Genomic DNA, 14,599 nt, shown 5'->3' with positions numbered 1-14,599 from the left:
CATTTCTCCATACACTTCTGCCCCCTGAGCTGTCTCCCTGTGCATAAGCAGCCCTTCTTTCTCCCATGATTGTTCTCTCCAAGGAGGGTATCTACTTGAGGTAAATGTTCAACTCATATGCCTGTATTTTGTTTGGCTGGAAATCACAGGTGTGGGTTCAGTTCCAGACCTGAAGGGCAGCTAGGGGCCATAGTCTCAGTGGTTCCACCAGGCTCTATCGGACCGGAACCAGGCTCTATTGGACCAGCAAACCTAGTCCCCACTTGTTTTTTGAAGTTTATATTTTTCTTGAATAGCGCTTATCATTGTTTGCTGTTTGCTTTGAATTTGTATTTTGTTGCATATATGTCTTACCTCTCCTACTACTACACTGTAAGCTCCTTACATGTGGAACTTTCTTTATACAAATACTACATCTACCCTATGACGTCAGAGGCAGCTGTGTTTAACTAATGTTTTTAGAATGAATACAAGAAAGAAAAAACAAAAAGAACAACTCTATGTTTATTGCAGGCCTCTTTGACCTATTATTAAAAAAAAAGAAGAGATACATTTATACTTCCTTCTTAAAAATGGCCAAATAATCCTATACTTTTTGAGATGCTCTCTGAACTCAAAACCACTAAATGCCTAAAATTGAGTTTGTCTTTAGAATAGATGAATCAAATATACACTTTTTCCCTGCTCACATTTGGCTAAAGTAAGATTTAATACCCAGTCAATATTTAATTTAGTTAAGAAAAAATAAGAAAGCAGAGATCATTAACTTTAAATAAATATAAAAGGTCTTGTAAAATGGCTGCCTCTTTCAATTAAAAAGTGAAAATTATTTATCATAAGTTAACACCTCATTGACTTAAAATTTAAAAGCAACTTACTCTATGTCCAATACCATAGATGGATTAGATTGTTCCTTTTCTTGTTCATCATTATAGAACAAAATTTTTTTGCTGCTTACAACAACATACTGAAATGAGAAAAACAGGGAAGAGTTACAAGAGCAACACTAACTTATAGTTCAAAATGATAAGCAGTGTTTGCCATGTATATCTAGATTATACTGTCATTAAACTAAAATCAATGCTAACAATACAGCAGTTGATATAAATTGTATATTTTAAAAGTAAAATACATAACAATGTACCAATTTTAAAAAATGAGGGACACAGTACCTGTTTCTTCCATCCATATCGTTTGATATTTCCTCTGTTTGGTACTGAAAGCCAACCTTCAATTCTTGACTCTAGAACAAAAAGAATATATAGTATTCAATCTTAAATTTTAACAAAAGGGAAAACTATTACAAGTTGTCTGGCAGCATGCAGCAACAGGCATTTGAACACAGCTAAATGAATAAGTGCTATAATTTGCTCTTTCATGCTTCAATCACACAAATTATCTTTAATGGACATACAATATTGCAGAAAGATTTTCAAGCCACTTTCCCATAAAATTAACATTTAGTACTCATTATAAAAGTATGAAATAACAATACCCTTAAGAGCCAGGCAAGACTGGAATGGATTGCAGCTTAAATGAGATATGATATAAAAGACTTTAAATATCATTTAACATTCATATAAAAATACTTAGCAAAAGAAAAACCAAAAAGAACAAAAAAATTATGCAGCAAGTGAAACAAATCAGAGCCAAGGTTTACACAAGAATGAGCAAGCAAAAGTATAGAAGTGTCCTATTACTCACAGAAGACAAGAATAGAAGATAAATAAATAAGGAATGCAGGCAGAATCAACTAGATATAAAGAATAAGAGACAAGCATTTTATTTGTTTTCTCAGGACAACATTCTGATAAACTTTTTGGTAAAACACTCATAACAGTATCAACAAAACTGTTCAAATTTTGTCGAGTGGCAGTGTTATATGATTCTAGTGTTAAGTCCAATTATGATTCTTCTCAAATTAAAAGATGTGTAAGCAGTCTTTTAAATTTGTGGCACTAGAACTTTAAAATAAATAGTTAAAAAAAAAGTATTCAGTTGGTCAACTGCTAATGTTTTAATCAATTTGTGTATACCAGAAATTCAATCAAGGCATTTAATAACAGTCGTCGTTGTTTGCCGTCGAGTAAGACCTGACTCACAGCGACCCCTCCTTGGGTTTCCGAGGCAGTGTCACTACGGAAGTAGATTGCCCAACCTTCCTTCTGAGGAGTGGCTGGTGGGTTTGAACTGCCGGCCTTCTGGTTAGCAGTCAAGTACCTTAGGCACTATGCTACCAGAGCTCCTGTAACAGTCATTACTATAGTTTAAATATAATGAATGATTATTAGAAATATCTAGGGAAAAAAGATTCCGTTAGAAATGTAGTTATCAGGTTGGACATGAATATTCATTCTATTATTTTCTATATCTTTCTTATATTTTTAACCCCCCAAATTAGGAAAGTACCCAACTTCAAAGTATAATGCTATAATGTGACATACTATGGCTAAAATCATGAATCTAAAGGGAATATGTAGTGTCCCTCTGTAAATACCTTTATAAGATAGGAAGTTCAGACTTATGGTGGTAACACCAAATAAGTAATGTTTACTGAACATTTATTGTCACATGCTTTACAAGCAATAACTAACATATAACTCTATGTATAATCCTATGAATTAGGTTTTACTATCATCTGCCATTTACAAATGAAGAGACTAAGACTTAGCAAGGTGAACTAACTTGCCTAAGGATACTCTATTAGTAACTGTGGAAGCTCTAGGTTTCATATGCAGGCAGTCTAATTTCAGAGTTTATGCTCCTAGTACAATGCTATTCTGTCTCCAAACAAGCTTTGTGGTTCATTAAAATGGGGGTAATGTTCCTTCTGCTACCACTTCTACTGAGTACTTAATGTCTCCACATCTTTGCTTCTGTTATTCCCTGTTCATCTAAGTTGTTGTCAATATGGAAGAATTAATGAAATAACTTCAGTTCAAAATGATCCCACTCTCTTCTCAACTTTTTTTTCTTAGTTGCTGTAGGTCCTAAGTAAGTTCTGTAACAGAGGAGCTATTTCTAACACTTGTTTTGGATACACCACGGTATCTGGCACGTAGAATATGTGCTTGATAAATGCTTGATTATTCTGCAAACTTTCTTTTTTTGAATTAGTCAATTAAAGTCACCCTCTGTAAATAACTGTTTCAATTCTAAAACCAAAGCAATTTTAAACTTAGATAACATGCAGAAGGCTGCTGATCATGTATTGCTCATTTACATATATTTTATCTTACAAAAGCAAAAGAGTTATTGCTAGGAAATTTCTTGGTCTAAGTGGCAAAAATTACAGCTCCTGTTGTGAAGTATGGTCTGGAAAATATTAAGATAAACAATAGTTAAAATGAAAAGTTGGTTTCATATCTGGTATTATTCTGAGTCTATTTAATATAAGCAATTTCTTATTGAAAATCAAAAGATGTGAAAACCAAACATATCTGGACAGCTATACAAAATTGTGAGTAACAAAATAATCTCCTAGTTATTTTTATATGAGAATGAATGCCAAAATATTTCTACTGTCTGACTCTAGATTTAGGTTAAAGTACCAGTGTTTTCTTTAATATTTTTTTAAATGAGCTATTGTACATTATGACTTTGTCTTAATGTGAAGCTAGATGTATGTCATTTCAATATTTCTATAGAAATTTTATGTATCAAAGGCATTTCATGAACAAAATAAGCCCAAATTTAAAATTTTCTCTAATTTAAATTAAGTGAAGGAATCGATAACTCAAAAGTGTTGAAGATACGTGAAGGTTTTTGTTAGTTTAAAACAATAATGTTATGGGAATGAATTTTAGTTTTTCCTTCTTGCAAATTTCCTCAGAGAAGTAGTTGAAGTTAAGTCCAATGATGACCAAACCAAAACCAAAACCCACTGCGGTGGAGTCAATTCTGATTCATAGTGGCACCCACTGAGTTTCCAAGGTGGTAAATCTTTATAGAAGTAGACTGCCCAGTCTTGCTTCTGCAGAGTAGCTGATGGGTTTGAACCACCAACTTTCTGGTTAGCAGTCAGATGCCTTAGGCACTGTGCTACCAAATACGTACTTGTTTCTCCGTTTCTTTTCCTTATTCTCATCTTTAAAAACAACACTGATATCCAGTTGATTATCCAGTCGACCCCCAGTGGGTTTCCAAGGTAGTAAATCTTTACAGAAGTAGATTTCCCTCCCTGTCTTCCTTTCACAGAGTAGCTGGGGGGTTTGAACCACAAACCTGGTTAGCAGTAAGTCAAATGCCTTAGGCACTGTCACACCAGAGCTCCTTTACTCCCATCTTAGACGTAAGTTTATATAATATCATTCCTTTACACCTTGAAACTTGTGAGAGCTAGAACTTGATGAGACTGTCTTGGTTTTCTGGGTCTCACAAATTTTCCACCTTTGACAGGGTGGTCACTACCACTTTCTAATCACTCTCTATTCAGAATCCTACCTCATAAACACCCCATGAGTTCTCCTTCTCTGACAGTTCTCCTGCCTTACACAAGTTCCAGTTTTTGCAGGTTTTACTGTATTATAAAGACCTCCTCTAAAACCATGACCACTTGTGACCTAAGTGGCAATCTGAAGGTATAAAACTCTATATTCCCTCTTCCCATCACAAACACAGAAATCAGCTTTCCCAGCTAAGTAAAAGAAACCCACGTCAAAGACTTCTAAGTCCAAATTATTATCATCAATAATATGCTACACAACTTGGGTCCTGATTTTATATATTTGTAGAGCATATTTAACTTATAAAAAAAATTAGATGTGTATTATCAGAATATCAACCATGAAAGAGAAAGTTAGGAATTGTATGTAAATCAATATCCAATATAGCCAATTTAAAGTTCCATGAAAACTACCAAAGTTTTAAAACTTTCTTTTAATATTTGCGGTAGATAAGTTTATGTGTCAACTTGGCTGGGCTTGGTTTTGAGTGGCTGGACAGCTGGATGTAGCTATTCTCCATGATGAGACTGGTAATCACCTCCATGATGGAATCTACTGTGAGCAGCTGAGTAGCTGCCTTTGGGATGTGGTCTGCTTCCAGTGTATAAGAAGATGCTTTGAGAAAGGCCTCGAGCTTTCTGGCACATCTGAATCCCGCATTTGGGCAAGTCTTCATTCCAGTAGCCTGCCAATCTTGAGACTGTTTTAGGACTTGAACTAGTAGCCTGCTGTGTTGCTTATTTCGGGACTGTGCTATTTCACATGTTGACCTTGGGTTTGTCAGCCTCAACAGTCAGCAGCTGCCTGAGTTAAGACATGCCTCTAGTACTAGTGCACTGGGAGCAAGAAGCAGAGCTGAAGCCTAAGGTTGAGGGGCCATCCCCAGCCCCTAGAACTGGCACTTTGAACTCAGACTTCTAGCCTCTTAAACTGTAAAAGCCATCTGTTTGTTAAAGCCATCTACACTTGTGCTATGTCTGTTATAGCAGCACTGGATAACCAAACAACATTCTTAGATTTTAGGTGAACAGTTCCAAAAGGAAGAAAGAGAGAAAATGAGGAAAGAGAGAGAGTTATCATTTTAAAGTCTTCTTGTTATCTGATCAACAGGTAATCTTTACATTTACACACTGTGCTAGGACACAAGGTGTCATAGAACTAAAGGGAGAACGGACACATGAAAGAATTAGGAGAATGAAAACAACTTTAAGAACTTCAAAGGGTTGTAAGTCAGAGGAGTCACAGTTTTTCCACGATTTTTACAATTACAGAAATTGGGAAACTTGCAAGAGAGATTTAATCCAGTTAATGACAAGCTCATTGTGAAGATTATAGAGACTGAGCTCTAGATGTACAAGATAATTAAATGAGAATCTTAATATTGAATGATAAAATTGAAATAATGAAAGTCATGATATCAGTTCATCCACTCAACAGTTTTAAAAAACATCTACTGAACTAAAAATGTATTTCATATTTCAAAAGGTCATTATCTTAAATGTCAAGTAAACTTATTCTATTCAAAATTCTTTCTCAGTCTGTAGTTTAAATTTACGACAGCTAGTCCCCAAATTTTGAGGTATTCAAGTTACGACAAACTGCACTTATGACATCAGTGTATTTGGAACATTGCACATCTTCCTGGGAGGAAGTTAAGGGAAAATGAATGCATCGGGCATGGAAAAAAATTGCTGAGTTATATGAACACACTCCAAGCATTTGATCAGTATAATATGAAAGAGATTGATAGAAAAGTCACCCACATGGCAAGAGCACTTAATTTAAAACTTGATATCAATGAAGTGGAAGAACTCATAGATCAAGGAAAGGAAACTGATTGATTAGGACTTAATTTTTGAAGAAGAAATAATGAGCAAGAGGAAGGAGAGAAGTTGTCAAAATTTTTTGCAGAGATAGCATTAGCTAGAGTTTTTCTAAACTAAATCAGGAACTTCAGTTGCTTAAAAACATGGACCAAATGCTGATTGCTTGGCTAAACTCGACAGGCAGACTCAAGAAGCAGCGGTATGTTGTGTTACTGTGAATATATGAAGAAAAAAAGCAAAGGACCATAAAGAGAACTCTCACTAATTTTCCGACTAGAAGTTCTATCTACATTTCCAGAGATAATCCATATGATCCAGAACGTTCCAGAAGTGAAATTATTACTGCAAATAATAAAATGTCAAAGTCATTCAACTTTTTCATCAAATTTTTATGGTTGTGTATTTTTTATATAATGTATGTATCACAATACATATGTATGTATTTAAGTTTATATGTGATGCCTCCAACCCCTAAAGACAAAGACTGGATTTATACCAATAAAAGGCAATGATAATGAAAACTAAAAAAAAAAAAGTATTTGACTTATGCCAGAATGGATTTACGAGGAAGTCACCAGAACAGATGTCCGTCCTAAGTCAGGGACTACCTATAATTTTCAAAACTAAGTGAAAATCAATTATTAGTCATTACCTTCAAGAAACTTGTCAGACACCTAAGGATATGTAACTCTCTCATATTAAGAAAGAACACTGAATTCCTTTAATAATTCCTCCTAAATATGACTATAAAACCTTAATTTATATGCTACAAATAATTTTTAAGCATCTAGTAAGTAGTGAATTTAATACATCCATTCAATTTACTAGCAAAATATCTGGTACAGAGAGGTAAAAAACATGGGTAAAAATTATCCAATAATTTCTGCTTTAAACATGAAATTCAAAGTATTTAGCACTATGGTATGTTCACAAAATTTCAAGATTGAGAACATGATAGGGAAAAAGATACTTAACTAGTCTCATTTTATAGCAATAGAGAAGTGCCACCAGTATATATATTTTTTCTCTCCTTTGGTGGGGATTTCAAAAGCTTTAAAAACAAAATCCATCAAAAGATAGTTATTCTATGTAATATATTCAGAATGGAGCCAGTAGAAACATTTTAAATATCTCTTCTGAATATCAAACTTGGGTTGCTGTTAGGTGCTACTGAGTTGGTTCTGACTCATAGTGACCCTACAAACAATAGGATGAAACACTGCCTGGTCCTGTGTCATCCTCACAATTGCTGCTGTATTTGATCCCACTGTTGCAGCCACTGTGTCAATCCATCTCACTGAGGGGTCTTCTTCTTTTTCCCTGATCCTCTACTCTACCAAACATGATGTCCTTTTCCAGGGACGAGCCCTCCTGGTAACATGTCCAAAGTATGTGAAATGAAGTCTTGCCATCCTCGCTCCTAAGGAGCATTCTGGCTGTACTTCTTCCAAGACAGATTTTTTCATTCTTGAATAGGTTTAGGAAATCTAAAATAGATCCTTAAGTCTGCCAATAAATGCTTTGCATTTAGCTTTCCTGAGTGAGCCTGAATGGAGGATAAAATTCACAATCTTTCTCTTCTCTAGAGGTCCTCCTAACTCCGTCTTTCAATTCAAATCTCTTAAACAGCATTCAGCGATTGTGATTCAGTCTCTGAAATCTTTAACCAAATACAGAGAAAATCAGGACAAATGTAACAAGACATTATAATAAGTCAAGTTAAAGGGAAATGGGTGCAGTACGGGCAAAGAACCTGGTTGGATATTTAACCAACACTAAACAGCATAAAAGGAGCCCTGGTGGTGCAATGGTCAAGTGCTTGGCTGCTAACCAAAAGGTTGGTGGTTTGAACTCACCCAGCAGCTCTCAGGGAGAAAGATCTGGCAATCTACTTCTGTAAAGATTGCAGCAAGGAAACCTGAAAGGGCAGTTCTACTCTATCACATGGGGTCACTGTGAGTCAGAATCTATTTGATGGCACCCAACAACAATAAAATAAAAACAGAAAGAATTCCCTCATTAAGTAACTCTAGAAATATTGTGTTAAGGTTAAGAAAAGGTAATCTAAATTACAATTTCAGTTCAACTACAAGAATGTAGCCAAATACTCCCCAAATTCATACTCTTACTGATGATTAAGTCTAAATACAGAAAGATGTTCAAACAATAGCAGAAGCTAGAGGTTCTTGTTTAATCCAAGTGATCTGCTAACAATGTATACCTACAAATTTCTCAAGAGGCAAGAGGTTTCAGAGAGTTAAAAAGAGGAAAAATAGAAGGACTCTCTTGACTACTGGAATAAGAAATATCCCCTCCCTTCCCAGATACCTGATTTTAGGCTAGAGAACGTACAAAATAATGAGAGTAGGGATTCCATGTTATATAAATAAGAGTTGAATTCACTTCCCATTTGGATTCCTACTTGCTCGACCAAGAAAGATAGCATTGTATCAAACTTCTGATATCGAATTCTCAAAAAACAAGTAGTATGTGTGAAAACAGAATCTCTATAATATCAAACATGCTGCTTCATAAAACATCCTTCGATTCATGTGTTATTCAGGAAATAATTTAATTAGTATGTATCTGCATTTGTAACTTGTAATGCACATTTCAGTACTTATAATTTATTCACTTTATTTCTAAATTGGATATGTAATGTGTGTTGGTCATTTCTGTTTAAAAGACATAAAACGTACATATTGTTTACATAACAGTCAACTGTAGAATGAGGCTGTATATGTTTTTTAATTGATTCTCCACTGGAAAAAAAGTTCAAACTCCTAGACACTTCTGCCTTTGACTCCTTTTCCCTCAGTGCATCTCCCAACCTCTTCTATCTATTCTGCAAATTTGAAACTTAAAGTCTGATTAAAGTTTATCACTCCGTATTAGGTAGATTTCTGTATACAACTACTTGTGCTTCTATAATACGATTATAAATTTATATATATGTGTCTATATGATTATGAAGTACAGTTTAGTTTTAGCACAAGAACATTAAAACCTTTAAGAGATGCTACTCATGAAGAGATATATAATCTTCTTAACATAGTAAGAGGTGTTATAGCAGCTTTGACTCTTATCATGGAGTTAGGCTGCTCAATACAGTTTCATAAACCTCTTGTGGTTTCATTCTGATTTTTCAAATTTATTTTAAAGAGTCCACGATTGCCTACGACTGATGCTTTTCTACAAAATGCACTAAGTATGTAATTATCATCAGGCCTTGGCTATCATACAATGAGGAAGAAAACCAACTGAAACAAAAGATTAATTTCTATGACATTTGAGCATAGGTGAATGACATAATAGAAATATTCTTACCTGGAAGGTTTCCATCAGTTTCATCAGCGCTAGGAAAACTAGCAACACTTGTAGAATCCGAAAGGTCCAAAAGTTTAGCACGCAACTGCTCAATATCACTCTCTTTGCTAGCTAACTGCATCTGAAGCTCATTCTTATGTGTACATTCTTCTACCAGTTGCTATTTTTGAAAAACAGCAACATAAAGAATCAAAATCTAGTAATTTCAAACATTAAGAATTAACTGAAATATAAATGACAAGTAATCTAAATTGCTAATGAAAATGTACAGAAAACTTCACAAATGTTTATACCATCAGTACACTGTAAAAATGTAAGTTCTCCAGCAATAAATTGCTTCAAATAATGAACAATCATTGGCTAAGTGCTTTTTCTTCTTGCTTTAAACAATTTTTATTTTTTAAAGAAGTACGAGGCATTAAAAAAAAAAAAAAAAAAAAAACCAGAAAATGCTTCTATGACTCCAAATGATTATGATTATGAGACTGTGGTGGTTAAATTTGTGTGTCAACTTGGCTGAGTCAATGGTTGAGTGGCTGGACAGCTGGTGGTAGTTATTCCCCATGATGAGACTGGCAATCAACTACATGGTGGGACCTATCACAAGCAGCTGAGTAGCTGCTTTAAGGATGTGGTCTGCTTCCCAGCTTTGGGAATGGTTGCTACCTTATGGCACACATGAACTCTACATGTAGCCTTGTTGTTCAGCAGCCTGCCACGCTCTGCTGATCCTGGGACTTTAAATGGACTTGAATGAATGGCCTGCCGTGTGGTTTTGTAACATCGGGACTGTGCCATTTTATTTGTTGACCTTGGGCTTGTTAACCTCAGCAGCCAGTAGCTACGTGAGTGAAGAAATGCCTCTAGCTTCAGTGGGCCAGGAGCAAGAGGCAGAAGTGAAGCCCAAGGTCAAGGGGCTTTCACACATCTCCTAGAGCCTGGCACTTTGAATTTGGACTTCAGCCTCTCAAACTGTAAGAGAATAAACTCCTGTTTGTTCAAGTCATCCAATTTGTGGTATACTCCTGTCAAAGAGGCACTAGGTAACCAGAACAGAGACTGATGTGCTGCCCGCTGTGCTAAGAGGGCCAATTAGGGCTCCACACGGAATAGCTTGAAAGGTACAACAAGATTCTCAGGATGGTAAAACCAAAAATGATGGAGTCAGTCCTTGGATCTGTCTAATACTAGAGACCATGCTGTTAATTTTATGCTATTAAGAAACTGGGGAGTATCAAAATTAAGCTTGATATTTTAATTTCAGAAAAGTGAGTCTTGACCACAGAAAACAAATTAAGCCATGATGCTTCAAACACCTACCCTAACTATAGTTAATTTATTTTACTAGCCATAGCTTCACTTCAGCCTGAAACCAGTGAGACAAAACCCCTAGTTGTCTTTCTCAGTATAATACCTCTAGTCAAGCAGCTGTTAATGGGTAATAATTATTAGAGTTATTATGGCTAATAGAGAGCAGAGTTCCTTTCTAGTTTTTCAAGGTACTGGCTTATATCAGAGTAGTAGTGATCAAATTGTGGAGAATACAAACTGAAATACGCACTTTATACATAAAAAAATTCAATCTAAATGAGACCAATCGATAGCAGGTATATATAATGATAACAATTAAACAAAATAATTCCTCACATATGTATTCTCTCTCTCAAATCTTACCGCTTGCATGTCATTCAGTTCCTTCTGATGTTTCACTACCATCTGGTTGAATTTCTCTCTTTCTTGGTTGAGCTCCAGTTGTAGTTTTCGATTTTCCTTTTCCTTCTTTCTTAAATCTTGCGTATTAGCTTTCTTTCTATCAATTTTAAAATCTTTCCGATTCATTATTTCTGCCAACTTGTTCACAGCCTATTCAATATATTGAAAGATTATTATTAATAATATATATTGGAGTCATTCAATTTAAATCTCCACTAAAAATACATATTTTTTTCTTCAAAATGAGAAAGCAAGACTTTACGTGTGAAAATTAGGAGAACCTAATGAAGGCTGGGATATGATAGTTGGTAGAGCAAGAACTATTATTGATTTACCTCATTGTTCAAATGTAAGAGGCAGACAGGTTGACAAAAATCCACTCATCATTCAACAATTTACCATCATTTATTATATTATAGACACTCTGACAGGCACTGAATATAGAGATAGAAAACACAGTTATGCCTCAAAGACAGCCTAATGTGCCAGGTAAGTAAGTAAGCATCACACTACAGAGTAGCAGGAAAAAACAAAGAGGCATGGACCAGAACCTAATTGAGACTTCGAGAAGTCAGGGAAGGATTCCTGGGATAGCTGCTTATGTGTGCATATATGCTTCTTAAGAGACAAATAGGAGTTGGATAAGCAAAGAGAAAATAGTATGAAAGAAGAGTCAGGGATGGTATTATAAATATAGGTAGTAGTACACAGGCAAAAAGGCCAAAGAGAATTTTTTCCATTAGACAAGTTAAAAAGCAGGAGAGCAGGGTCAGCCTAGGCCATTCTGAAGGTAAAAAGGAATATAAATATAGTTGAGACTAACTAACCCCTTTTCCAGAAGAAAAAAACATGTTCAAAATGGGACAGAATTGTGCATGTGAGATTAGCTACATAAATTATAAAGCCTAGTAGGTCATGGTATACATGGTCTGCAGTAATGTTAAAAAAGGAGAAACAAAAAGCTTAATCAATATAATTTTCATATAGGTTGGGTCCCATCTGAGATGGGGTAACCTGAATAAAATACTTTTTAGTGCAGTAAAAGCTTACTACACTGAACTCATAAATAATAAACCCAACACATACTTATTTTTAAAAAAATCAAATGCAGAGATATATTATGAAGAAAGTGAAAAGTCCTTGTAATATCAAAACCCAAATGTACTGCCTTCCAGTTGATTCCAACTCATAACAACTGTCTTTGGGTTTCAAGGCTGTACATCTTTACAAAAATAGATTGCTTCATCTTCCTGCAAAACAGCTGGTGGGTTTGAACCGCTGACCTTCTGGTTAGCAGCCAAATGCCTTACCTACTATGCCCAAAGAGTTTCTTAATCCTTGTACTATCAACCCTCAAAAACCACTCCTCCTAAATAAACCCTTCTCTTTTCTTTCAGTCTGCTGGATGTGTACCCTTCTAGATCTTCACATGCATATAAACAGATGACACATATATTTAATGTAAAAAAAGGAACCTTTCCTGCAACTTGCTTTTTTTTTTCAGTTAATATTACATCATATTTCAAAAGAAATAGTTTTCTCACGTCACTACGAATAAATCTATCTCATTTATTTTTGATGGCTCCTTTGTATCCCACTGTATGGATTTATCATGACTTATCTATTGAATTACACCGATGGAAGGTAAAGTCATTTTCATTATTAAAAATAATGCTGTAGTAATTTGTTGAAGCATTTTAATAAATTCCTAAATGTGCACGTACTAAGTCACAGAAATGCAAATTACAATGCTTAATTCTGTCATATTGTTCTTATAGTTTATGCCGTCAAATAGTATATTCTTAGGTATGAGATCTTAGTTAAATCTCTGCCAATCTATCAAAAAAATATTCATTATTATTACTGTTTTAGTGTCTATTCCTTAGTTTTTTATTGGAGTTGAACCTTTTTTTTTAAATTTTATTGTGATGTAGGTAAAAGTTTACAGAGCAAATTCATCTTCCATACAGCAATTCACATATATTTTATCTCATGACACTGACTGTAATCTCCCACAATTCAACAGCTCTCCTCCCACTTCCTCATAGCCACCTCTTCCCCGTGTCCTTCCCTCCCAAGCACTCCTGCTTCCTGAACTGTCTCCCTGTGCATACACAGCCCTTCTATTCTCCCATGATTTCCCTCTCCAAGGAGTGTATCTACCTAATGTAAATGTTCAGCTCATATGCCTGTCTTTTGTTTGGCTGAAAGCCACAAGAGTGGGTTCAGAGTTGAACTTTTTTTTTTTATGTTTATTATCTACTTAGTTTTCTCTGAATTGCTCCTATTTTATTTTTTTTTCTACTGGACTATCTTTTTCTTATTTGTTGGTGTTGGTGCTCTTTATATTTTCTTATATTTGCTGTAAATATTTTTCCCAGTTTTCACTCAATCTTATGTTGTTTTGGGCATCACAGACACTTTATTTTTATGCAATGAAATGTCAATCTTTTCCCTTATGGTCTCTGTCTTTTTTTTTTTTTTTTTTAAACAAAACAGCACAGCCCACTGCCATTGAGTTGACTCCAGAGAGCACAACTTCTCCATAGGGTTTTCCAAGGCTGTAACTCTTTATGGAAGCTACTTCCTCTTTCCCTGCAGAGCTGGTGGGTTTGAACTGCCTGACCTATTGGTTAATAGCCGAATTCCTTTACCACTGTGCCACCAGAGCTCCTTGCTTTGGTATAAAAGTATGTAAAACCTCCACTGAAGGATTTTTTAAAAAACATTATTTTGTTATTTTTGATAATATATACAGCAAAACATACAATTCAACAATTTCTACATGTACCATCCAGTGACACTGATTATAGTCTTTGAGTTCTGAAACCATCCTCACCCTCCTTTTCTGTTATTCCTCCCCCATTAACATAAACTCGCACTCCTTACGGTTCCTGTCTAATCTTTAGAGATGCTGTTGTCAGTTTGATCCCATATATATAGTTCTTCAAAGAGCAAATGCTCAAGGCAGACACTGTTCACTAGCTAAGGTAAAACTACTGTTTGATTTTAAGAAGACTTCAGGGGATATTTTAGGATTATGTGCAATTTTGAAAGATTAGTTACAACATGATTGATTAGAGGAGGAACAGACTGGTGATAAGAAGGCTATTACTATCACTTATTAAAAAAGTAGAAAAACTTTTACTATAAAAATGAACTTGGACCTATCCGGCAAGATGGCGGACTCGGCAGAAGGACTGCACAGACCCTCTTCAACAAAGAAAAGGGAAACCAATTAACACAGACACAGAAGATAATCTTGGACCCCTGAACCTTGAAGGGGAG

At 35.1% G+C, this 14,599-nt stretch overlaps 1 protein-coding gene across 1 annotated transcript in view; it reads right to left on the bottom strand.

The window, feature by feature from the left end:
* Positions 1-14,599, bottom strand: part of ROCK1 (Rho associated coiled-coil containing protein kinase 1) — a 265,368-nt gene that overhangs the window by 8,354 nt on the left and 242,415 nt on the right. The window contains exons 26-29 of the mRNA XM_007935599.2: positions 11,273-11,461; positions 9,599-9,758; positions 1,173-1,243; positions 879-967 (exon numbers count right to left, since the gene is read on the bottom strand). Of these exons, the coding sequence (XP_007933790.2) occupies positions 879-967; positions 1,173-1,243; positions 9,599-9,758; positions 11,273-11,461 (509 nt within the window). The remainder of the gene's footprint in view (positions 1-878; positions 968-1,172; positions 1,244-9,598; positions 9,759-11,272; positions 11,462-14,599) is intronic.

Source organism: Orycteropus afer, unplaced genomic scaffold (genome assembly GCF_000298275.1).
Source record: "Orycteropus afer afer isolate SDZICR_OR568_19922 unplaced genomic scaffold, OryAfe1.0 scaffold00030, whole genome shotgun sequence".
In the NCBI taxonomy this organism is placed as follows: Eukaryota; Metazoa; Chordata; class Mammalia; order Tubulidentata; family Orycteropodidae; genus Orycteropus; species Orycteropus afer.
This window is presented reverse-complemented; position numbering and strand designations above follow the sequence as displayed.